The sequence below is a fragment of the Chiloscyllium plagiosum genome, chromosome 10 (assembly GCF_004010195.1).
Source record: "Chiloscyllium plagiosum isolate BGI_BamShark_2017 chromosome 10, ASM401019v2, whole genome shotgun sequence".
Lineage (NCBI taxonomy): Eukaryota > Metazoa > Chordata > Chondrichthyes > Orectolobiformes > Hemiscylliidae > Chiloscyllium > Chiloscyllium plagiosum.
This window is the reverse complement of record NC_057719.1, coordinates 81585878-81612438: the sequence shown is the minus strand read 5'-3', so window position 1 is coordinate 81612438 and position 26561 is coordinate 81585878. Positions and strand designations below refer to the sequence as shown.

The window sequence follows — 26561 nt, the reverse complement described above, 5'->3', positions numbered from 1 at the left end:
ACCAGACCTGTACAAACACTTCTATGTCAGAGTGTGCCACCCCATTACTAGGCATCAGATCATCTTTGTCTCAACACATCTATTAAGCCACACTTCACGTAGGGTGGCATGGTGGCTCAGTGGTTAGCATTGCTGCCTCACAGCACCAGGGACCCAGGTTTGATTCCCGCCTTGGGCAACTGTCTGTACGGAGTTTGCACATTCTCCCTGTGTCTGTGTGGGTTTCCTCTGGGTGCTCCAGTTTCCTCCCGCAATCCAAAGGTCAGGTGAATTAGCAATGCAAAATTGCCCATAGAGTTAGGAGCATTAGTCACGGGTAAATATAGGGTCGGGGAATGGGTCTGGGTGGGTTGGTCTTCGGTGGATCGGTATGAACTTGTTGGGCCAAATGGCCTGTTTCTATATTGTAGGGAATCTAATCTAATCTAACCACATGGTGCAGATTTAGTTATCTGTGAGCTTTTAAGGTGGTTGTGCGCATCAACACCTCTCTTCTGTTGCTCTCACTCTGTCCCCAGTCAAGCCTGGAGCTTCTCAAAGATCAATTCTAGGCCCCTCTGTTTCTCACCAATAGGCTGCACCTCCTTGTCTCATCCAAGAGCACAACATCTGGGTCTATATCTGAAGAAGGGCTTATGCCCGAAACGTCGATTCTCCTGTTCCCTGGATGCTGCCTGACCTGCTGCGCTTTTCCAGCAACACATTTTCAGCTCCATCTGGGTCTATATGTACACTGACCTCAGACAGCTCAACTTCATTGACATTGGCACCGTCTCTCAGTTGTCAGATTGTTTCTCCCACGTTAGTGTCAAATGTTTTTTAATAACACCCCGGGAAAGATCTTGAGATGGATTACAATGTCACAAGGAATTATTATAAAATGAACTTGTTGATAGTATGGGAAGGAGTTATCTTCAGAAACTTGGCTGCATTTATAGGTGTAGTTATTATTCCTTCATCTAATGCATCTTTGAATCCAGGGCAAGCTACTACAGAAAAGGTGGACGTGCCATGCTGCCAGTCAAGTGGATGCCTCCAGAGGCTTTCCTTGAAGGAATCTTCACCTCCAAGACAGATACATGGTAATATAACAGACCCTTGTAACACAACAAGGGTTATGGTAAATCAGGTCTTCAATTAGGTCAAACTTATTCACTCATGGGATCTAGGCGTCACTGGCTGGGCCATTTGTGAGCTCCAGTTGGTTCATGAGCTTCTCCATCGCATTCTTTATGGAGCAGAGGTGGGAAAGTTCCAGAGAACCTACCTGCCGCCCTCCTGCCCATTACCTCAGCACCTGAATTGGCCTTGGGGGAGGGCATTAAATTCCAACCTGCTCTGGTGCCTGTTTATCACTCAAAGAGTTTACAACTTCCCTATTAGAGCACAACAAAAAGAAAGATGTGGTTGAGATGCAAGGAGGAACAGAAGAGAAACAGTATTACCGAGAGTGAGTTAAGCACAAGCTAAAGATGCAAGAGATTCAGAGCAGTAGCAGTCTAGGCAGGAGTGCAGCCTCTAAGAGTGAGTTCAAACATCCAACATGCTAGAGAAACAAGAGAGTGTAAAATCCATGAAGAGAAAACCAGGAATAGGCGAATACCTGGCAAGAGTGGATTGCCTTATGAGGAAAGTCTAGACAGGCCAGGCCTATCTCCTCTGGAATTTAGAAGAGTTAGAAACTATTTAATTGAACCATATAAGGTCCTGAGGGGATTTGACCAAGTGGATGTGGAAAGGATGTTTCCTCTTGTGGGAGAATCCAGAACTAGTATTTTACTTTAAAAAAGAGGTTCGCTCATTTAAATCAGAGGTGAGGTAAAACAGAAATTCTCTTAGACATTTGAGAGTCTTTGGAATTCCCATCCTCAAAAGGAAGACGGTGCAGAATACTTAAATATTTTTAAGATGTTGGATGGACCCTTGATGACCATGGGAGGTGATGCATCATCGGAGATGTCTAGGAATGTAGAGTTTAAGTTAAAATCAGATCAATCATGAGCTTATTGAATAGCGTGGCCTGTTCTCGTTCTTGTTCTTTGTTCTTTGTTTGAATGTTTGATCTGTGGAAGAAGCCTATCCAGACATTTAGCTGCAGCAGTTTGAGACATGGTTCCCAGAGAGTCTGGTCAATATTTAACCCTCAACTAACACCAAAAACAGATGATATGGTCATTATCACATGATTGTTTGTGGAAGATTGCTGTTTCAGGAACACAAATTTCTGAACACAAATTGTTTGCCGCATTATCCTATATTTCAGCATGTAAACTTCCATTGGTAGTAAAGTGCCTCTAGGACCTTCCCAGGATAAGAAAGTAAGCACTAAGTTCTTTCGTTGTTTCAAATGTTACTGTAGGTCATTTGGTGTATTGCTGTGGGAGATTCTGTCACTTGGATACATGCCATACCCCTGCAAAAGCAATCAGGAAGTCCTGGAGTTTGTAACGAGTGGTGGAAGAATGGATCCACCCAAGAAATGCCCAGGCCCTGTGTAAGTATGTTTGATTCAGGTTAGTATGAATTTGACTAGTAAGGTGCAACAACACCGGGAAGGGCTTAATCTTAAATATTACCGAACCAGAATCAGAACACTTGACTCAAATCGGATTACTCATATTGCTAGAAAGAGGTGACTCACATTATTAGGTACAGGCTCAACAGCATTGCTGACTAGAGGCCAATAAAATTGATGGATCAGTTTCAGTGAAGGTTGTGGGTAGCGTTCCTGTCTCTCGTCCAGAAGCTTCACATTCATATCTAACTCAAGCACTTGCCTGCCAAGGAAGGTGTGTTCATGACACAGTCCAACAGATTGAGATTCAATTTGCAAATCCTTCCAGTAGCAGGAGGTAAAACTGGGAGAGTTTGTTGATCAGCCAGCAAATTTGCAACCTCTCCTATGGTGTAAAGGATTAATGCTAAAAATGTAAATAGATGGTCGACATTATAAGATCATACAGCAATGGAGTCTATGTGGCTTTATGTGAAGGCTTGTGCCAAACCTAGGAAACGTTGCTCAATATAAGATCAAGTTTACCAACAGCTGCACTTTCCACAGTCTCTATCAACCCTAACTGCCAAGGACACAATCCAAACTAAGATCCATGATAGTGACAGATCTACAATTATTATCCACTGCTACAAACCACAATTTGCACAGAAAAATACCTGTTGCCATAACAGCATGGAACACTGAGTGAACTGTAACACCACAGGATCAATGACTACTGAATATAGGCAGTAGGGAATTACACCTTTCACAACCTGAAGACATTCCAAGATACATTACAGCCATTAGAGTACTTTTTGAAATATAGTCACTATTGTAATCTCAGGAAAGAAGCATCCAACTATCACAGACTGCAGTCCATATAAAAATACAGATATTGTGGGAGCCCCATGTCTAGTATTCTAACATGGTGCTGGTTGTGCTCATGGGCAGAACATTTCTAACGCCAGAGTTACAATAATTGGCCTCAACATCAAGGCAAGGGATATCAGCATGGTTCCTCCTTCCTGATCATCTTCTGTGGGATGGTGGATTCATGGACATCCAGGGAGGGAGGGAGTTATGATGCTCTCCACTGTTCAGAAAGCTGAATACATTCATTGCTGAGATTCACAGATCAATGGTGACTTGTGTGTAGGAACAGGACTTGAAAACAAATATAAAACATGCCATATGTTATTATCTATTTTTGAAGATTCTGGAAAACCAGCTATTTGTTAAAAGCAAAACCTGAAGTTGCTGGAAAAGCTCAGCAGGTCCGGCTGCATCTGTGAAGAGAAATCGGATTGAAGGTGACCCTGAGGACCACTGGACTGGAAAGGTGAATTCTGATTTCTCTTCGCAGATGCTGCCAGCCCTGCTGAGCTTTTCCAGCAGCTTCTGTTTTTGTTTCTGATTTATAGCATCTGCAGTTCTTGCAGTTTTTATTCAGCTATTTGTTAGGATAGGCCACAGACATTTAAAGAATGTAATACACGGATGAAGCAAGGGTAAGAAGATTTGTAGCAGAATTCCAGGGAGTAACGTAAAACATCAAAATAATCTTTATTGTCCAATCTCAAACAACACTAAATATAAGTTATAATGATTAAATATTTAAACAGAATAATTAAAATAATGATTCTTAAACAAAATATAAGCTTCAACTTAAACTCAGTCCATTAAGTGGACTTAACCCAGCTTAATCTCTTTTACTATATTTTTTACACTGACAGGCTTTAAAATATACAAAATATCTGGAAAAGAGTTTCTTTACAGTTTTTGTCTGGCTACGCAGATCATCATTCACATCTTTGGTATATTCCTAGCAATGTGATTTCCTGGCATCAGTAAAGATATTACTGACAGTCACAAACCATGTCCCCACTAGACACAGACTCACTAGACATTCTCTTGGTATCTCTTCCACAGTGGACATCTCTCTTACAGAACCCTGTCCCATTCTCTCAAACTTCCTCCTCCACTCTAACTACATAGATCTAAGCTATTTGATGAAATAAGGTACACCAGCTGTCTTCAGTCTCCAGGTTAGCCTTCCTCCCCCTTACTTATATTTTTAAAACCAAACCCAAAAACTTTTATTTCGATTTATTATCCATCCTCAGCAATTTTCTCCATAGCAACCTCAGGGTTTTCCAGCATTGAGTATCTCTCAGCTGTGTTAAAATTTCAAATGTTATTTGTAAATCAAAAACACATACACAATAAACTGTAAATAAAAAGAAGTCCAATTCACTTTAAACCAATACCAGAACTATGCATCTTTAACCCTACAGTAGGGATAGGTATTGCACAAACAGTCAAGGAGACAAAGAGAGAAAAATGGGAAGGCCTCCTTCATACAATGTGAAGCACTTCATAGCACTGTGGCAACACTCACTCCACTGACGGAGATAAAGGACTTCTGAGACTTGTGCACAGTATCCAGGTCGGCACTCCAATGCGCTGTAGAATTGATGCAACATCTGAGAAGCAATCCTTCTGGTGAGATGCTAACCCTTAGGTAAGTGTAAAAGATCCCAAAATGCTCTTCTGATAAGAACAGGGGAATTTTCTCTAGAAACCTAGCAAATATTTATCACCAACCAATATCTTGAAGGCAGAATATCAGGTCATTATTTGTGGCTGTTTGTGGGACTGTGTTATGCACAATTGGGTCATTGTGTTTCCTTGTTTATAACCATGATGATTTCAGAAGTCCGTTAAAGGGGTTTTGGGATGGCTACAGATCATGAATGATATTATGTAAACTCAAATTCTTCCTGTCACAATAACTTTGTTTAAAAATTGGCAAACGAGGGCATTGGGTGAATTTATCTGATTCTGTTCCTTTAGGTATCGCATTATGACCCAGTGTTGGCAGCACCGACCAGAGTACAGGCCTGATTTCTCCACCATATTGGAAAGAATTAACTACTGCACACAAGTACGGAACATTCTCAATAGAAACATAGGAGGTAGAATTGGTGACACACAAGGCCAGTGGAATCAGATTCATTTTTAATACCCCGCTTGATATTCCTCTGTTGTAATGATAGGGTTCCAAGCTAGTCTGTTTGAATAAACAGCTATTCTTCAAGGCAATTAAAAAGTGCTAAGGGATCAGGCACATGGTGACAGTTGAACTTATTTGATCGAGCTATCTTCATAGAAAGCAACCAAATTTATGTTTAACAATAATGTAACTGCGGATTCCCAGACTATGAGCTCAATGGAGAAAAGATGTAATATGTTTTTGGGGGAGCATGTCAGGGGGAGGGACAGCTGAGGAACCATTGCCTCAAAGAGAAAGTGGTGGTTCAGTGGCTCAGTGGTTAGCATTGCTGCCTCACAGCATCAGGGACCAATTCAAACCTCGGGGCGACTGTGTGTGGAGTTTGCATGTTCTCCCCATGTCTGTGTGGGTTTCCTCTGGGTACTCTGGTTTCCTCCCACAGTCCAGATATGTGCAGGTTAGGTGAATTGGGCGTGCTAAATTGCCCATAATGTTAAGGGATGTGTAGGCTGGGTGGGATACTCTTTGGAGTGTTGATGTGGACTCGATGGCCAAATGGCCTGCTTCCACACCGCAGGGATTCTATGAAAACAAAGGCTGGTGGTTTTGAAGAGCATGAGTGTAAAACAAGGCCCAAAGTGACCCTGACTGCACTGATTCTGATGTCTTAATGAAGGCCTGAGTGTCAGTCAAGATGCAGTAAGATGTCTGACTGACAGGCAGATTGGGGGGACAGAAGTCAGACTAGTTTGCAGGTCCACAGAAGAGTTTTAGATAGACGCTGTTCTAATGTATTGAAGACTAAAGGGAGAAAGCAGGAATGGGGTGTTGAGTTGGATAATCAGCAATGGTTACATTGAATGGCAGAGCAGGCTTGAAGGATTGAATGGCCTACTTATCCTATTTCAATGGTTCTATGTTTCTACTACTCAAGCTGAGTGTCTTATACAAGTTCAACATCATCTCTTTGCTGTTGTACTCTGTAACTGGAAGTCCGCATTATGGTCTAATTGCCTTGTTTGTCATTTTCAGGATCCAGACATTGTCAACACCCTCCTCCCCATTGAGTACGGCCCAACGGCAGAGGACGAAGGGAATACGGTGATGCGGCCTGACAGCTCTGGTGGTGTGACCCCACTGCTGAGGGTCAGCTCGGGTCTCACCCCTCATGCTGCCAGTCAGATGGTGGAGTTCCTGCAATCTGGATCGAAGCTCCAACACCTTCAGGAGTTTCCAAAGGGAGAGAGCTTTGGTGCCAAGATGGAGAGCAGCCATCAGATGGCCCCTGTCGGTGGCCACTGGCTTTACTATGAAGCTGGGGCCGGTCACTCCTCCGAGGCTAAACCTCAGCAGGAGCAGAGGCAGATCAACCAGACCAAAACCTTGTGGAACCCCACTTATGGATCCTGGGTCTCTGAGAGTTACCAGAGAGCAGTGGCACTCTCTGAGGTGGCAGAGAAGCCACTGAACGTCCCTGAGAGAGAAGATTCGGGCTTGGATTGCAACAGCAGCTCTCCACCAAGCTCCCGGGAATCCCCTTCCCCAGATAGCCACTGCCCAGTTGGAGAAGTTGGAGGCCAGTCTCTTCTGAAAACTCCAAGCTTCCCCTGCGGAAACATCAACTATGCTTATGATGACCTGGGCTGTGATATAGAGGGTGCGCAGCTACCATCGGATGCAGGTGAGGAGGATGGTTCCAGGCAGAAAATACCAGCTGTCAACAAGGAAATGCATTGCCTTTGCAACCCAGAGAAGTCAGCAAGAGATCGTGACTCAGGCCTGTCACTGTCAGAAGACCTCAGTATCACCTCTGTATAAGGATCTGAGACACATGCCAGATTGCCTGGATCTGCTCAGTTCAGTTCAAATCCATAAGAGGCAAAGAGACACAATTCCATTTGACACTGTACCTAGATTGGATTGCGAGCTCCTCCAAGGCCAGGAAATCTTGATGGGGCTCAAGGTTGGAAATAAGCAATCTCATCAGATTGGAAAGCCATTAAAAGTCTAGACAGGATTCACTCCGTTCATTTCTCTTTGATATTATTGACTTGATAGGAAGAGTATGTAGCCTAGAAGATTTCTAATCTGTAGCAGTTTCCACTTTGGTCCTCAAATCCCCCTCCTCATAAATTGAACTCTTGGCTAAGTGCCATTTTCTCTATGGAACAGCCCAGCAAAGAACTGATTAATCCGATTGACTCGTTGTGGTCAGTCCAAATGCCAGAAGATGCTAGAATTTACATTTCTGACACCAGCAATGCGAGAGTGGGCAAGGGCTAGTTCTTTGAAGTCATTGACTTATTTTAATAGGGGAGATCCAATGTTCTGATGGTACAGATTGGGATTACAGTTCATGTTGAAAGTCCAACACTGGAACCATTGAAATACCTCGACCAACTATTTCCCAATTTTTCGCACCAGTTTTAAAGAGTTGTCCATCTGAAATCATTATGAGCTGCAGCTTTATCCCTGGTTATCACCCCTAGGTGTACTTTGAGAATCATTGAGAGACATGCATCTTGTATCCCTGCAACCCGAAGAAATATACTGGGGAGAAACGTCACTTATTAACAGAGGATTCATGAAGAAACTGCATTGATGCTTTTTGGTATCATCTAGTGTCAGAAAGAAATGCTACAACTTGATTTTTGCTGTGTTCCCCTTCGAAGACTGGTCTTTGTAGAAGTGTCCAGTTTTTTTTGTTCAGTATTTTTTGATCTGAAATGAGAATTGGAGTGGGGGAGTGATTTGAACAACAATTGGGATGGGGACTATGTAACTGAGTATTTGTCTGATGTTCCTATAGTTTGACACAAGCTTCTCACCTTAACCATCCAATTCCATTCAGCATCTCCTAACCACCAATCCCTCCCCCCCCCTCCACCCCTCCCCACCCCCACCCCTAACCTTCCTGGCTTCTGTCACACTTACATCATGGTGGGAAATTCTCCGAAAGCTTTCAATAAATCTTTGACTTTAAATTTCAAATAGATCATTCTTGTCCCAGGTCCACCATGATTTGGTCAGAAAACCCATCCCCCCACATGCATAAGAGTCTGTTGAATGTCTTATGGGTTGTAGACATGAAGACTGATCTATTGACTCTTTGTTCTTTCTGAGCAAGTGAAGGTTTTTCCAGAAGACAGTAACTTCAGCAAAATTAATTAACAGTGAATGATCAAAGATGGCTCCAGAAGCTCAGCGCTGGATTTAGTAGTGCGATAGACAGACGTTCCAATTAGCTTCAGTTAGAAGTGCATTGAGTGCAAGGTGGCCAATGTGGGATGGGGTGTTTTGTCATACATCTTTCCCCCCCTGCTCAGTCAAACAACTAATCCCCTTTCAATGTTGTTGAATATTGTTTACATAGATATGGGTGAACACAGCATTTGATTAATGTCTTATTTTTTACTCATTAGTTGCTCTCAGCGATTCTGGAGGACTGCGAAGATAATTCAACACCCTGCTTTATGTTAACTCCTGTGCAACAGTTTATATTTATTTTGTCCAAATATTTCTTTTGGTTTGAACATTGAGGATTTGGAGGTTGGACTTTTGACAATAAATGTAAACATATGTGCCAATTACGTAGACCCAGAATGTCGAATCTTTTCAGCTTGATCAGGTAGTTAAACACTGTGAGATAACTTTAAAATAATAGTTAATGTCAAGTCACAGTTGATAAGTTATTTTTTATGTGAGAAGCTCAGTAGTTTACTAATGCGCTTAACTCAATTGCTGAAGAGAACTAACTTGCTTCAATTGACGAGCAAAAATGAAATTCTCTGGATTCTAGAAGTCTGAAATAAAAACAAAGCAGTGTAAATTCTCGGTGCAGAAAGAAACCTTAAGTATTTACAAGTTGGGTTTCTGAAAAGCGTCCTATTCAACTTGAAACGTAAACTGTCTTTCTCTCTCTCTCCACAGAAATTGCCAGACCTGCTGAGTTTCTCCTGAACTTTCAGTTGTTATCCTCTTAGCTTGCATACATTCAAGAAAGGACGGGATTATTTGAAAACAAAATATGACAGATGCTGAAAATGAAGTAGGAAGTGCTGGTAACACTCAACAGGTCAGGCAGCATCTGTGGCCAGAGAAACAAAATGAATGTTTCAGGTCAATAGCCTCGCACCTAACCTACTATCTCCTTACGTGGCTTGTCATCACATTTTGTCCAATCACAGCTCTTGTGAAGCACCTCGACACATTTCACTACATTTAAAGCGCTCTATAAATACAAAGTTGTTGTTGTTCTAATCACGCTCAGGTTTTTGTTTATGTTATAAAGACTGTGATTGGTCTGACCGATCTCAACTCCTGTTTCTGTTACACAGATTGTAATTGGTCTAAGTAAGCGTGCTATTTGGTTCATGTTGTAATGATAGTAATTTAGTTCATGTTCTACACTCTGTCATTGGTCTAAGGAAGGTCTAATGTTTCTTTATTCCTTCTGGGGGTGGGGAGGGGAGCAGAAACCATTGTTGCTTCACAATAGTATTAAGATATAATTTCTTTTATGTTGACTTTTGCATCTTTTACTTTTTGGTCATCTCTCTACAGAAAAATGTCTCATAAATTGCATATTAAAGATGATTAACACAAAAGCGTGAGCTCTCATGATAGCTGGCTGTCACAAAGAGGCCTAGTTTTCAGTTCCTCATTAGCTTCAATTCAGTTCGTGGCGGTGTTAGTGGCTAGAGTTAGTTTCTGGCCTGAGGCTGGGAAAGGCCAGGAAACATCAGCCAGGGTTTCTGCATGAGGTCAGTACTGAGGGATAGAGGGTGGGAGCAATATTATACATAGTGAGGGCTGGGGTGGATGTGGAAGAGAAGAATTAATGGTGATGAGAGAAGATCATTGTTGAAAACTGATGTCAATACCATCTCAGTTTCCCCATGGTATTTGAGTGATGACCAGTGATTGGGCAAAATAGGAAACAGGGGTAAGCCATTTGGGCCACTTGGCCCACTCCACCATTTATCAAACCACAGCTGATCATTTACCTTCCACTATTTATTCCCCAGCATCCCCATATCCTTTGCTGTCATTAGTATCACGAGATGCCATGGGGTGAAGAATTTCATAGATCTGCCGCCCTCCAAGTGAAGATAAAAGAATGTACATTTCAGTCTTCAATAACCTGTCCCTCACTTTGAGGCAGTGACCCCTGGTTCTGAACTCACAACAGGGGATAGACATTTACCCTGCAAAAATTCTCTAAGTTTCAATAACATGCTTTGAAGCTCTACGGAATACAGGCCTGGTGTCGTCAATCTCATAAAAGAATCCAGCCACCCCAGAGATTAATCTGGCAAACTTTCATGGCACTCCCTCTGTGCAAGGAGACCAAACATGTACACAATACTCCAGATGCAGTCTCGTCGAGGCTCTATACAAATGCAGCAAATCATCTTTACCTGTTTGCTCACATCCCCTTGCGCTGAAAGCTAACATACTGTTTGCCTTCCTAATTGTTTCTGCTCCTGCACATTAGCTTTTATGGACAAGGACAGCTGCTCTCATCTCTGATTATGTAAAAAATATTGTGCCTTTTTTTACCAACATGGACCCACTCATTCGGATTATATTCCAATTGTCACCTTCTTGCCCATTCACTCACCCTGTCCAAATTCCCGCAAAACCTCCTCAACTCCCAGCTAATTTTGTGCTATCTGTAAATTTGGAAATTTGGCATCTGGTCCCTGTACACATATGAATTCTGTAGATTGAGCTGCCTTTGGAATTCTGTAGGAGTGGAGCTGATGTCAGATGGAAATCACAGGATGGAAGAAACTCTACTGAGAGAGACAGAAAAGAATGAAATTCTACCTCAACTGGAAGGATAAATTGCCCATACTCTGGCTGTGAAGACACAATATTAATGAGCTATTTCAGGGAGAATACTGCACAATGCAATGGGGTGGGTCAAATCATAACTGGAATAGAACCCTCTCACTGGGATAAAATGCTCATAAATTTATCAATCTGTGAGGAAGTTGTTGAATCCAGTCTCCTCATTAGAATTAATTGTACAGAAGTCTAAAAGAGTTTTAGCATTTTCAGGAAATAAATTGTGCAAATTTATCCTGAAGACTCCAATTTAGCAAAGGCTGTACCATTTAGGAAGACCAAGACACAAGTGAAGCTCGTAATCTTCAAAGTTTGGGTTTACAAATTATCTTTATTTTGGAAATGTGTATTCTTTTATTGTTACCAGTACAATAATTTTGGAACTCTGTATTTAATAGCATTGTGGGAGCATCTCACATGTGCACTGCGGCTACCTTTTCAAAAACAATTCAGAATCTGCAATAAATGTTGGCCTTGTCAGTGAAACTCTGATCCACTGCTCCTTCTGGGAAGTGCCACAGTGTGAAAATCTGGGTTACGCTTAGTGTCTTAGTTTGGTTGTGATACCATTGTAGAGAAGTAAATGACACCCACTCAGTTCATGGATGCATTGCAAAACCAGAGATGGCATATGGGCTGGTGAAACACTATTTGGATGTTCAAGCCTAGCAGATTGGTAAACTCCAGTGACGTATTTCCAATGCAGCATGCATGCAGTTTTCTGCTGGCGAGCTATGCACTAGAATCTTATGACTTCAAATGGAATTTATTGCCCAACTCTCTCGGGTAGATCTAAAATGATCTATGGCACTGTTTCAGAGAACAGCAGATGGGTTTGCTGGTGTCCTGACAAACATTTATATCTCAGCTGACAAGAACATCTTGTCACTGTCATAACGCTATTTGTGGGACTTGCTGTGTGTAACTTGGTTGCTGAACTTCCTACATTACAAAGTGACTAGACTGAGAAAAGTAATTTGCTGTAAGACACTTTGGTATGTCTTGAGGTCATGGAAGGCATAAAAATGCAAGTACTTTCTTTGTCCCTCCAAGTGGGGTACTCATGACAATAACTAACTGTGTACAGTACTGCACTAGCCAAAGACAATGACATTCTGCTACATTAAGCCTAGCACTTCGACAGTCACTTATGTGGCTGTTTTGCATCAAGTGCGAACCTCTTTAGCCATTATTAGGGAGTAGAATTGCATCAATAAAGTTGCCTGATGATTCAAGAATGATACAGTTAAGTACAGCCACATCAATTGTGTCGTGAAGATTAAATCAAGTTGGTATGTGCGCTAGATATGAGCACGTTTCTACTTTATGCTTGTTAATAGTTTTGTTTTCCTAATACTGCTCTTTGAGATAACAATCCACTGAAACATTCAAGCACTAATCATGTAACAGTGTCTGAATTTATAATTACTGCTTCACTAATAAATGAACTACTTACCACATACCACAGTGTGTTGTGATCTGAATTGGAACTCATAAAGAGTGTCATCTGATGTGGTTTGCTTTACTTCAAGCCAGCCCAGCTACCTGCACAGAGAGCTACCAGTCTGGAGTACCATCTGCACATACTGATTCTTTTGTGTCTCTAAATAAGGCTTGTCATCTCTTTATATACTGTAACATTTCTTTATTTCCATCTGTACATTGTGGATTCTCACATATGGTTCTCTAGTGCAGAGTCCTAGACCTCTCTCTCCGCATGCTCACTCTGGACTGGTATTGTCTCTTTTGCTGATGTCAGGGTCATGCAATCAGTTACATCATCTTGAATTTCATCATTTGGTCAGCACCTTTAGTTTGAGTCTACATTCCCTACTTTTCACATTAAGTCAGCAAATGGATTGTTTCACAATGATTAAGACTGTTATATTACACAGTGCACCAAATGTTGCATTCTGCCAAGTTAGAGCCTGGCCTGTCCCTTTAATACTTCAAGCACTGTTAATAAGATATGCTGAGGGCACTTAGAAGCAAATTCTTATGAGATGGGTCTTAAGCTCCTCAGGGGACTATCACCTCGCTGTAGTTTGGCAGTTATTGATAAATCCTTGGTTTCTTCCAAAGCTCAAGAAGATGAAAAGACAGGAAATATCTGTATCTGTGATCTCTTCCAGGAAATATCTGTTTCCTGAATTGTTTTGTAATGAGGTTAAGGTATGGCCCATACATTGGCAAGCTTTTCATCAAGGTATGTTATACTGGGGTACAGGGTCAAGTCTCTGGGCAGGGAATGGTGCCAAACTTGGAAAGTCTTGAAGATTAGATAAAGACTTACCAGGAAATTATAGAAGGGTTAAGGCTGCGAGAGGTCACAGAGATAGCAGCAAATATTATTGCAAAACACAGTATATACATGAATGATTTATTGTACAGCATATGTCCTAAACTCAGTCAGAAAAAAAGTCACACCAATAATTATCAGTAGTGTTCAGTAATGTACAGTAGAGATTCCTCAGAATACTTTACATTCCCACTTGAAACATACACTAGAAAATTCACAATTATGTCTCTATACTGCAAGATTCCAGGATTTTGTTTTGGTTTCCAGCAAAGCTCTGTGCAGTTCGCATTGACTTTGAATCCCATATCACCTTACAACATACAGAAGTGATAATGCATACAGGATTGGATCAGGAGACTTCTAATGCCTTCTTTTGAAGTTGAAGAACTATGGTCTGACCTGAGCAATACTATAGTTGTGGCTCCCCGAATGATTCTTGGACTGATCTGTGCAGGATTGGGAACTGGATTTTCGAATGCATTTCTGCATTGAGAGACGCACTCAAATTCATTCCTCATGGAGGGTGAGACCGTGCATTTGTGGTTAACACTTTTGAGCCCATCAGGGTGCATTTTTTCCTAAAAATTTGTTTTAAGTTCATGGAATTCTATTCCCAGAAGAGAGAAAATGGACCACAGATTATGGAACTAAAACAGCAGAGAGAAGAAAATGACCAAACCACTCCAGGCACAGTACTGAAGGGCTATATAAAATAAAGACTTTTGGCTTTCAACTTTTCTCCATTTTATTTCTCTCCAAATCAGTTTTTTTCTCCTCTGATTCTCTCTGCTCCTATTGATTCACACTGTCTCTCTTTTTTCCCCCCAAGGTTTTACCCTCTCTATGAAAGTTTCTCCACTTGTCACCTTGTGGTGCCATCCTTTGAGTGAGTCACCAATCCCTCATTCTCTGTGAATGCTTCCTCCTTGATGTGCAGCAACTCTGACGTGTTGCAGTGATTCCCTGGACTGTTAACATGAGTTCAAATCCTGCTGTGACAGTTTGAGACCACAAGCACAATTTTTTTTAAAAATCATGCCAGTTACCAGGAAGCTGTTGGATAGTTGCAAAATCCGAAAGAGTTCACTCATAAGAAGAATAGCTCAAGTTCCTATATCACAGCCTTCACAGCATTACCCTTCAAAACCGCTATATTGGCTGTAAAGTGCTCAGGGACGCACCGAGGGGAAAGGCGCTATAGAAATGTAAACCCTATCCTACCAATTTGGTTAACTACCTAGAAGTGGTCTCACAAGTTGTTAGCTGGGAAAACTAGGGATGAGCAATAAATTCCAGTGACACTTGCCCAGGATAGCAAATATTAAAAACAAGATTTAGGATCCAGTGAGAACACTGGCTATAGTGTCCCTCATTGTGGGTGTGAAGAATTTATCACTTCAGAAATTGTTTACCTATCCCGGCAGCCATTTTGAATGGGATAAGAGACAAGGTGTGAGGTGTTTGAAACTGTTTATGTTGAAACTGTTTATGTGGAGAAACAGTTTCATTTACACGAGGGACAAGAGGCCTCAGATTTAGAAATCAGAGGGAGAAATAAGGAGAAATTGTTCTGGTGTGATCCAGATTATATCGTCTGAGAGAGTGTCAGAAGCAGATTTATTGGCAACTTTTAAAATGGAACTGGGTAAATACTTGAAAAGGAAAATAAATACAATGCCATGAGGACAGTGCAAGGGATTGGGACCTGGCATATGCAGTATGGGCTGAAAGGCCTTAAATGTCTAGGAACTGACATGAGTTAAACCCGTTGACTGCCAGTAATCTGCCAAATCACAGGGTACCCTCTCAGTAATGGAAACACTGTGGATTAGGAGAGAGATCCTTATTTCTCCTCATTTCTGAATTTGATTACTTCTACCATTCAGCCTGATAGTATATCCCTGGCAAATAATTCTGGATTTAAACTTCATTGAAAGGTAGCTTATAACGGATCACCATCCCAGCTGAGTCCAAGCAGTGAGACTTCACCTGGACAGGTTGTCAAATTGGTGCCATCTCAGGATAATTGGATCAGTCTGTGTTTTCAAGAAGAATAAACCTTTGGGGGATCGGCCAACCTCAGAGGTCTACTTCATGGAAAGAGGCCCTTTGGCCCAACCTGGCCATGCTGCCCAGTTCTCACAATTAATCTAGTCCCATTTGCCTCTGTTTGGTCCATATCCCTTCATTCCTAGCTCCATCCATGTACCTGTCTAAATGTTTCTTAAAATGATAAAATTGTACACGCCTCCACCACTACCTCTGGCAGCCTGTTCTAGACACTCACCTTGCTCTGTGTGAAAATAAATGTCATGAGAGTGGCAGAGGAAAGTGATGTGGATAACACCATTTCAGGGAGAAGCTGGCAGTGAAGGTTCTACACATTGGTTTTCCGACATCAGATCTCAGGAACTGGCCCCGGAAATGACGATACTTTTGGCTGAGAGGATTAAATTGTGAAGACAGGCTGGCTGCTATCCTGTTTGGTTCGGATTGGTGAGGGATGAACTGGTCAAATCGTCTAAAGTGATCATGGAATTCATCAGGGTATGTAAGGAAAAGCAATTTCTTCTGATGAGGGAACATCAGAACACAGGAACCACGATCCTAAAATAAGATCTAGGTTATTTAAAAAGGAAAACAGGAAGCTCATTCCATCAAAAAAAGGGAAATTTGTAGCTGTGACAAACACAGAAACTGCTGGAGAAACTCAGCAGGTCTGGCAGCTTCTGGAGAAAGGAAAATCAGTGTTAACACCTCGAGTCCAGTATAACCCTTCTTCAGAACTGAAAGGTGTTGGAAAATGTTTTTTGTCAATACTTTTGTTGGAGATGGAGGAAGAGGAAGGGGCCCAAATGAGGACAGGCTCGGTGCAAAAGGCAAAATTTGCAAAAAGTGCAGCGTTTGCAACCATCTCCCTAATATGCGGTGCGTTATCTGGAATTTCTAAGGCTGAGATTAATAGATTGTTGTTTGATCAGGGTAAATCAGGGGTATAGAGGTAGTTAGGTAGATGGACTGTAGTACAGATTGGTCATGAGTTAACTGAATGATGGACTTGGGTTGAGAATGTGTTGCTGGAAAAGCGCAGCAGGTAAGGCAGCAGAAAAGGTGCAGGAAAATCAACGTTTCGGGCCAGAGCCCTTCATCAGGAATGAGGCCTCATTCCTGAAGGCTTTATGCCTGAAACGTTGATTTTCCTGCTCTTCGGATGCTGCCTGACCTGCCATGCTTATCCAGCAACACACTCTCAACTCTGATCTCCAGCATCTTCAGACCTCACTGTCTCCTGGATGATGGACTTGCTTGAGGGGGGCGAATTGACATCTCCAGCTGTTCCTGTTTTTGTAAGCTGCATATGAGAGATGTGACACATGGAAGAGATTTCCCATAATAATACAAATAACTCATCAATAACCCAAATCTCCTTATCGCTGCAGAAAATATGACAGTGATAATCAATGAGAGAAGGTGAAATGGAGCACTTGCATGTTATGTGACACTCATGATATCCTTCCACTCAGACCTCATTAAGTAAACCATGCTGTGTTCCATACTTGGTGTATGGGATATAAATAAAGCATAATCCAAGTAGACAGCTCTATTCAGAAATAACCCCTTTTCCAGGCAGTGAGCTGCAGAAAATTACTGGGAAGCCAAGACAGAAGTATCACTCAGTTTTGAACAGTCTCCTGAGGAAGTGAAAGTAAAGGACGAGCTTGGGATCCACATCGTGTCTGTCAAATAAGAACATTCCAAATCACAGACAATGAATCAAAAGTGAAGTCACTGATTTTATGTCAGTAATCAACATGAAATGTGCATTATACAATGGAGTAGCATCTGTTAGCAGCAATACTACAGACTGGGCTGTTATGCCAGGGAGTGTAGGTGATGTATGGAGTGTACTATAGTGAGAATATAGGGAACACCAGTAAAGGGTATCAGTGTTATAGTGAGGGGTGTGATGTAGATTCATGTTACAGTGAAGGGTGTGGAGTGTATCGGTGTTAGAGTGAGGGGTGTGGGGTATATCGATGTTACAGCGAGGGGTGTGGAATATATCAGTGTTATAATGAGGGGTGTGGAGTATATCAGTGTTATAGTGAAGGATGCGGAATCATTCAAAATCTATCCTACCTTAGGGAAGGCAACTAGAACCGGATATAATATTCCAAATGAGGTCTTTATTTGTTCCTGTTCACAAACCCTCTTGCAGTAAAGACTGTTTATCTTCTGAACTGCTGGCTACACCTACATGAACAAGGGCACCTCGACCTCTTTGGACATCAGCATTTCACAACTACTCACTATTTATGAAATACTCTTCACCTGAATTGTTCCTACCAAGTGGATAACCTCACACTTATCTACAGGCTCTTGCCTATCATGTTCAGCCTGTGTAAATCCTCACGGCTCTCAGGTTTTGTGTCAGCTGCACCTGCCAATAGAGTAACCAGCCCACACAGGGAAATGGAGAGAAGCTGGTTAGCTGAATCTGCTGGTTTCATGAGGAATACAAGTGGCTGCTGGGAGAACTGGTCCTGTTGCTGCCACAAGATGAAGGTGCATTTTAAAAAACAAGCCACTTTTAAATCCTGGTATATCTGGCCATGATAAGTGATGTTGTCTTTTTTGATAAAGTCATTCTTGAACTATTAATCCTTTCTGGTTGCTAATGCCACTAAAGTCCCCATTCTGGATGCTTGGAATCTCGATTACAGAGAATTTGCTGTATTACAATTGACCCCACATCAGAGTCATTGATATAGATTGTGAATAGTTGGAGCTCAAGCACTGACCCTTGTGGTCCCCACTTGTCATATTGGAGAATGAGCCATTTATCCCTAATCTCTACTTTTTGTCTGGAAGCCATGTTACTATAATAGCCCCAATCCCAAACACTTTCATTGTTTACAAATACCTTGTGTGGGACTTAATCAAAGTCTACTGAAAATCCAAATACCCCATATTTATTGGTTCTCCCTTAATCAACTCTGCTCATAACATCCTCAAAAAGCTATCAACCTTGTCAAACATATCCACTCATCCTAAGTCCATGTTGCATCAGCCTAATCAGACAAGTACTTCTGAATATCTAGTACTCACTTCCTTTATAATAGATTCTAGGATTTTACGATAACATACACCAGGCCTGCAGTTCCCCGTTTACTCTTTCCTGTGTTGGCCACTTCTGCTTTAGACCTGGACATTGTGAGGTGCGAGGTGAGGGGGAAGTCACCTTATCTTTCAGGAGAGCGCCCACAAACTTTCTTGCTTTGCATTGATATCATCCATGAGCAGAATCTAATTGCAATTGTCCTTCAAATATTATTTCAAGCCAAACCCGAGAGTAACCATTTGTAACAGTTCCACAGTGAATAGCAACCATATTTCCCACGAGATAAGAGCGTCACCTCCACCATTCTGATACCTTTGTGCGTCCCATTCACAGTCTGGGTCCAATTAAAGACACAAAGTCACCCAAGAGAAAGCCCACCGGCAGTGGGGAAACCTCAGTTGCATCTCGCCAAAATGTCCTCTCTCTTTCTTTGTTCCCTCACCGCTTTGAACAGCAGCGCGCATCCAGGTCGAGGGAGGCTGGCCCCGTACAATATTCCTACTGCCCAATGGAAAAGGAGGAATTTGGCCTAGCATCACAAAATGCTGGATGCAATGGCGATCATATTGTCAAGCCCCAGGAGGTAGCCATCTTCCCTGTTGCCTTCCTCCCAGAACAGACGGTGATTAAGAGTCTTTCCGCTTGGCAGCCTGGTGGTCTTCCCAAAGTCGATCAGCCACACCTTTGCCACCTCGTTCTTGTCATGTATGAACAGCAAGGAGCTCCCGATAACCTGCAGCACCATGTAGAGGTGAAGGGCGAAGGTCAGAAAACTCAGGTGCAAGACAGAGAAAATAACCACGGCGCTTACATGTCGAGATTTAAAAATAAAAGGTTTCAACCAGAATGAGTTGGGATGTTAAAGGACTAAATTAAAACAACAGGGCATTTGGGTGGGGGATTGGTGCAAGTGTTGTGGGAGGTCTGGGGAGGGTAGAGAGTTGTGGTGTACAGGGTTGGAGGAGAGATGGAGGGTCGGTTGGTGGTGGGGGGGAGGGTTGCGGTGCTGGACCTGACCAGGGATTAGATGAGATGGGGTACTTGACGGGGTTGTAGGGTTGGAAGGTTGGAGCGGGTGGAAACTGGGGATGTGGGTGGGGTGGGGGAATTGTGAAGGGGGTGTTTGAGGCGCGCTGGGGGTGTTTGAGAGGGTGGTGTAAGTTTGGACAGGGAAAGACCTGCAATGATATAGTACCTTTCACATCCTCAGAAATCTCCAAAGGTGCTTTAATAGTCAACTAAGTAATTTTCAACATGATGCAATTTTGGGAATGTTATCATGAACTTGCACGAAGCAAGATCCCCTAAACACCAAGACGACAATGACTAGGTTTGTAATTTTCAATTATGTTGGTGAGGAGATAAATATTACCAAGGGCATGGGAGATGTGAACTTCCCTTGCCCTTCTTTAAAACAGGATGAACTAAGTCTTGATTTAATGTCTCATATGAAAGACAGCAGCTTGAGCAGTGAGCTCTCAGCCTTGATTATCTGCTCAAACTTTAGGAGGGGTACTTCGAGTCATACAGCATGGAACAGACCCTTCGGTCCAACGAGTCCACGCTGACCATGTTCCCAAACTAAACTAGTTCCACCTGGCTGCGTTTGGCCCATATCCCTCCAAACCTTCCCTATTCATGAACTTGTCCAACTGTCTTTTAAATATTGTGACTGTGTCCGCATCCACCGCTTCCTCTGGAAGTTCATTCCACACACGAACCACTCTCTGTGTAAAAATATTGCCCCCATTTCTTGTTCAAATCTTTCTCCTTTCACTCTAAAAACATGCTGCTAGTCTTGAGATTCCCTCGCCTAGGAAAAAGACACCTGACATATGACACCTTATGATTTTATAAACCTCTGTAAGGTCACCTCTCAACCACTTACGCTCCATTGAAAAATGTCCTGGCCTATCCAGCTGTCCTTATGACTCAAACCCTCCATTCCCAGTAACATCCTGGTAAATCTCTTCTGAACCCTCTCAGGTTTAGCAATATCCTTCCTATAATAGGGAGGCCAGAACCCTTAACCACTGCAATTCCGTGATCCCTACCTCGTGCCTTTTGAAGAACTCCGACGTTTCCAGAGCTTTCCGAATCTCCATTAGTCTTGTCATGTAGGCTTGCTTCAGGTGCAAACAAAGCAGAGGTTAATACATCAATGGGGGTTGAGATCAAACAGAAACTGTCCCTGGTCTGCGCAGGCCTCAGTTGGTGGTGGATGGTTGCACTGCCTGTGGCCCCAGATTCTATAGACTACAGATTGGGAATCAGCTAGAGTCCCTGCTCCTGGTCCACTATGCCCTCCAGCAGCACCACCTTCTCCTGGAGATTGGGTGATGCTTCCAATATTCAAACAGCTTCACTCCGCTCACATTATGGCTGGTTGCAGGAATAGGAATATATGAAAAACAATGAGCTGGTGCCATTTCACTTTCCCAGTCTGGTCAGAAGTGCTGGCAAATCTATTGGTGAGTGAGACACAGAAAGAGAGCATGTGCGTATGAGAGAGAGCATATGTGCAAGAGAGAGAGGTTTGTGTGATTGTGTGTGTGAAAGAGAGTGTGTGTGAGAAGAACATATATGAGAAAGTGTGTAAGACAACATGTAAGAGAGACAGTGTGTGACAGTGTGTGCGTGTGAGAGAGTGTGAGTGTGAGAAAGACTGTGTGTGTGTGTATGTGAGGGGGAGATGGTGTGTGTGCGCATGCATGGGGGGAGTGTGTGTGTGTGAGAGAGAGTGGGTGTATGGGAAAACATATGTCAGAGAGCATTTTTGTGAGGGGGAGTGTATGTGAGATTGTGTGTAAGACAGCACATGCATGAGAGGGACAGAGAGGTGTGAAAGAGACACGTATGTGAAGAATATCTGTGTGTGATAAAGAGGTAGCGAGTGGACAAGAGACTGCATGAAAGAGCATGTATGCTTAGAGCGAGTATGCAAGTGAGAGAATGGGCATGGGAGAGCAAGTATTAGTGCGAGAGAGAGAGAAAGAGAAGTGGGTGAAAAAGTGAGTGTGTGAGAGAGCATGTGTTTTTATGATGATGTTTTAGTCCATATATTGTAAATGAGCAGGAGGCTGGAAGAACACAGCATAATGGGCAGCATTGGGTCTAACCCTTCTTTAGGGCTGGGGGTGGGTGTAAGGGGAGCTGCAGATAAAGGGGGGTGGGGGGGGGAGCAGTGTGCGATGGTGAGGTAGTGATAGGTGAACACAGGTAGAGGGTACGATCTGGTTGGTCGATGGAAGGGATGAATCCGATTGGTAGCTGGAAGGAAGGGTTGGTCAGAGGAATGGAGGGGAGGCTGCCTGGTTCACTGTGTTGTTCCAGTCTCCTGCTCATCTACCTTGGATTCCAGCATCTGCAGCGTTTTTGTGTCTTAGTCCATATGTTGACCAATCAACCCTTTTTAATAGCTCTTTAATTCTTTACGTCTGTGTTTTTCCTCCTATATTTGGAGTTTCAATCCTTGCATTGATGATAACCTACCACAATTTTCTTGTTTCCATTGACAAAGTCGATAAAGACCTGAAGAATTTGTTCCTTTGTTTTGGTCCTTTTGAAGTTTGTGCTGCCTTTGCCATCCGCTCTCTGTGATCAAACAAAAGAACATCATGACATTTGCACCTACAGCTAGTTACAGCTACTAAACAGAACTTAAAACCTTAATCAAAATTACTGTAGAGCAGGCATTTATGTAGGAGACTGCTGAAATAGAGATATCTCCTCCCAGGTAATGCTTCACATCATAGAATCAAAGAATACCTATGGTGTGGAAACAGGCCATTTGGCCCAACAAGTCCACACCAACCCTCTGAAGATTAACCCACCCAGACCCATTCCCCTGACTAATGCACCTAACCTACACATCCCTAAACACTATGGACAATTTAGCATGGACAATCTCACCTAACCTGCACATCTTTGGACTGTGGGAAGAAACCCGCACATTCATGGGGAGAATGTGCAAACTCCACACACACAGTCGCCCAAGGTGGGAATCAAACTCTGGTCCCTGGCGCTGTGAGGCAGCAGTGCTAACCACTGAGCCACCATAACATCCTCCTTCAGTTATACGTTATAATGTAATATTGCAGACAAGTTCAGGAATTCTCTCTCACAAACTCACCCAAGGTCAGGAATGGATGTTGCAGGTTCAGGGTTTAATCTTTCATTAAGATCAGAGAAGGTGGTAAATGAGGGGGAGGTGTGGCTTTGTTAGTCAAGGACAGTATAATGGTGGCTGAAAGAACTTTTGATGAGGACTTGTCTACTGAGGAGGTATGGGCTGAGGTTAGAAATAGGAAAGGAGAGGTCACACTGCTTGGAGTTTTTTATAGGCCTCCGCAAAGTTCCAGGGATGTGGAGTAGAGGATTGGCAAAAGGATTCTGGGGAGGAGTGAAAGGAACAGGGTGGTCATTATGGGGGACTTTAACTTCCCCAACATTGACTATAACTCTAGTACATTGGATGGATCAGTTTTTGTCCAATGTGTACAGGAGGGTTTCCTGACACAATATGTCGAAGGTCCAACATGAGGGGAGGCCACACTGGATCTGGTACTTGGTAATGAACCAGGCCAGGTGTTTGATTTAGTGGTAGATGAGCACTTTGGAGAGAATGACCATAATTCGATTATGTTTAGTTTAGCAATGGAAAGGAATAAGTACATGCCACAGGGCAAGAATTATTGACGGGGGAAGGGCAATTAGGAAGACTTAGGATGCATAGAATGGGGTAGCAAAGTGCAGGGGATGGTGGCATTCGAAATGTGGAGCTGGTTTAAGGAACAGATATTGCTTGTCTTTGATAGGTATGTCCCTGTCAGACAGGGAGGAAGTGACAGGGTAAGAGAACTGTGGTTTACTAAAGAAATTGTGTCGCTTGTTAAACGGAAGACGGAGGCTTATGTGATGTTGAGATGAGATGGTTCAGGTGAAGCAATGGAGATGTAAATTAGCTAGGAAGGATTTAAAGAGAGAGTTAAGAAGAGCAAGAAGGGGACATAAGCGGTCTTTAGAGGTAGAATAAAGGAGAACCCTAAAGCTTTCTATAGGTATGTGAGGAATAAAAGGATGACTAGGGTAGGAATAGGGCCAGTGAAAGACAGAAGTGGGAAGTTGTGTGTGGACCCTAGGGAGATTGGAGAGTTGCTAAATTTATATTTCTCATCTGTTTTCACTCAGGAAAAGGAGAATATTTTAGAGGAGAAGACTGAGATAGAGGCTATTAGACTAGAAAGGATTGAGGTTAGTAAGGAGGAGGTGTTATCAATTCGAGGAGGTGTGAAAGTAATAAGTCCCCTGGGCCGGATGAGATTTATCCCAGGATTCTCTGGGAAGCTAGGGAGGAGGTGGTGGAGCCTTTGGCCTTGATCTTTGAGTCATCATTGTCTACAGGTTTAATACTAGAGGATTGGAGGATTGCAAATGTTGTGCCCTTGATCAGGAAGGGCAGTAGAGATGACCCAGGTAATTATAAACCAGTGAGCTTTACATCTGTTATAGGAAATGTTTTAGAAAGGATTGTAAGAGATAGAATTTATAATCATCTAGCAAGCAACAATTTGATTGGAGATAGTCAACATGATTTTGTCAAGGGCAGGTCGTGTCTCTGCCTCTGTGTAAGTTTGTGTTTTACATATAGATATGAAAGTAGTATCTATTAATCTGCGAATGTTTATAATGTATGTTCATGTGTATGTATGTGTACATATGTGCATATTAAGTATATACACACACTTTATGGATGACAAATGCAATCCAAGCTCTTTTCCAAAATTCCCATGTTCTGTATATTGCCACTCTCCATATTACCACTAGGTGGCAGATGCTCCCACATTTTCCTGAGGATAACACAATGCTCTGTGGAGGTTTGGCTGTGATGCCAGCCCGTTTTACAACACAGTTGCACTGACCCACAATATCCGCTCATATATGCTCGCAAGTCTTCCTTTTGAGTAAGACGAATAATGGAAGGTTCTGTGAGATCAGGCACACTCACCTCTGTGGCCATTCTCCAACCTTGATTCAGTTGGGTCAACTCTTCACTGGGAGCAAACCACACAATAATAATTGCAACTTACATTTCTACAATTACCTTTAATGTGGCAAAACATCCCTGGGCACTTCACAATCAAAATGTGAGACAATACTGCCATAAGGAGCTATGAGATCAGTTGACCCAAAAGCATTATCAAAGAAGGTTTTAAGGAACTTTTTGGAGGAAGAACAATGGTGAAGAAGTTAAGGGAAGGAATTCTAGCGTTCAGTCCTCAGGCAGCTGAGGCAGCCAAGAAAAGCAGGGGGATGGGGAAGAAGCTGTAGCAAGATGAATGAGGAATGAATGAGAAGCCAGATTTAGAGAAACACTAACATCTTAGAAAGCTGTAGGACTGGAGGGAGTTACAGAGCGAGATTGAGTTAAGGCAAGTAAGGCATTTAGGCACGAGAATAAGGACATAGCAATTAGAGGTAATGATGGAAATGGAACCTGTGTCAATTGGTGGGCACAGTGGAATTAATAAATGGACAGCAGAGTTTCAAGCGGACTCAACTTCGTGAAGCCAAACCCAGCAGATGGAATAAACGGGTCCAGAGACAACAGAAATACAGATAAGGATTTAAGCAGCAGCTGTATTGAAGCAGAGGTGTGGATGATTTGCCATCTCTCTGATGGACAGGATTTGGCATTGGAAGCTCAAGTAATGTTCCCGCTAAGACATGTATGTACGACTGCACAGTAGCCTAGAAAGTGCAGCATATGCCTTGTGCCCCGTTAAAGACCACCGAATGTGTGGCCACATGAGAAAGTTAAAGGCACTGAACATTGACCCAAAAGGTCCACAGGAATCATTAGGATCAAACAGGAAGGCAAGGATGCAAGAGTCCGGTTCAGCCGGAGGTAGGGGCTTGGCAGGAGAATCATATCAGTAGTTTGGAAGATGACATTATGATGGGACACAAAGACAAAAGCTTCAGTCTTCAGCATATTTAACGGAACAGAATTGATGTTCATTGGACAAACAATCAGATAGCTCTTCGATTGGAGAGGGTTGAAACTTGGAACATAGGAGCAGGAGTAGCCCTCAGCCTGCTCTGCCATTATCATCCAACTCCACACCCTGTTTCCACTTTTTCCCTGTACCCTTTGACCTGAAAAGCTATATCTATCTGCTTCTTGAAAACATTCGATACTTTGGTCTTGACCACTTTCTGCAGCAGAGAATTCCCCAGGCTCACCACTCTCTGGGTGAAGACATTTCTCCTCATCTCAGTCCTACATGGCCAACCCATGGGCGGCACGGTGGCACAGTGGTTAGCACTGCTGCCTCACAGCGCGAGAGACCCGGGTTCAATTCCCGCCGGCGGTTCAATTCGGCGGGTCGGTGTTGATCTGTTGGGCCGAAGGGCCTGTTTCCACACTGTAAGTAATCTAAATCTAACCCTGTATCCTTAAACTGTGACCCCCTGGTACTGGAAGGTGGTGGCGGTGACATAGAGTTGGGTATTGTCAATGTTACTCGTGGAATTGACACTATGATTTTGGAGGATATGCTGAACAGGCCGTGTGGAGATGAGAAAGCAGAGGGAATAGGGAGTGAGCTTTGGTGGCTACGTCAATGAAGGAGCAACAAAAGGAAGTACTGGTTCTCAGACTGTGAATAGGCAAGGGCAGTGCCACCCAGTTGGATGACAGAGGCAAGTTATTTCATAGAAATTGCTACAGTGTAGAAGCAGGCCATTCGGCCCATTGATTCCACACCGACCCTCTGAA

At 42.8% G+C, this 26561-nt stretch overlaps 2 protein-coding genes across 2 annotated transcripts in view; one reads left to right on the top strand and one right to left on the bottom strand.

The window, feature by feature from the left end:
• ltk (leukocyte receptor tyrosine kinase) overlaps window positions 1-8402 on the top strand; it is a 170718-nt gene extending 162316 nt beyond the window's left edge. The window contains exons 18-21 of the mRNA XM_043698197.1: window positions 981-1082; window positions 2360-2494; window positions 5348-5438; window positions 6540-8402. Coding sequence (XP_043554132.1) covers window positions 981-1082; window positions 2360-2494; window positions 5348-5438; window positions 6540-7325 — 1114 coding nt within the window. The 3' untranslated portion in view covers window positions 7326-8402. The remainder of the gene's footprint in view (window positions 1-980; window positions 1083-2359; window positions 2495-5347; window positions 5439-6539) is intronic.
• Window positions 8403-16882: 8480 nt separating this feature from the next.
• Window positions 16883-26561, bottom strand: part of LOC122554013 (inositol-trisphosphate 3-kinase A-like) — a 75909-nt gene continuing 66230 nt past the window's right edge. Inside the window, exons 5-8 of the mRNA XM_043698498.1 lie at window positions 24789-24834; window positions 22274-22375; window positions 20836-20907; window positions 16883-19514 (exon numbers count right to left, since the gene is read on the bottom strand). Of these exons, the coding sequence (XP_043554433.1) occupies window positions 19317-19514; window positions 20836-20907; window positions 22274-22375; window positions 24789-24834 (418 nt within the window). The 3' untranslated portion in view covers window positions 16883-19316. The remainder of the gene's footprint in view (window positions 19515-20835; window positions 20908-22273; window positions 22376-24788; window positions 24835-26561) is intronic.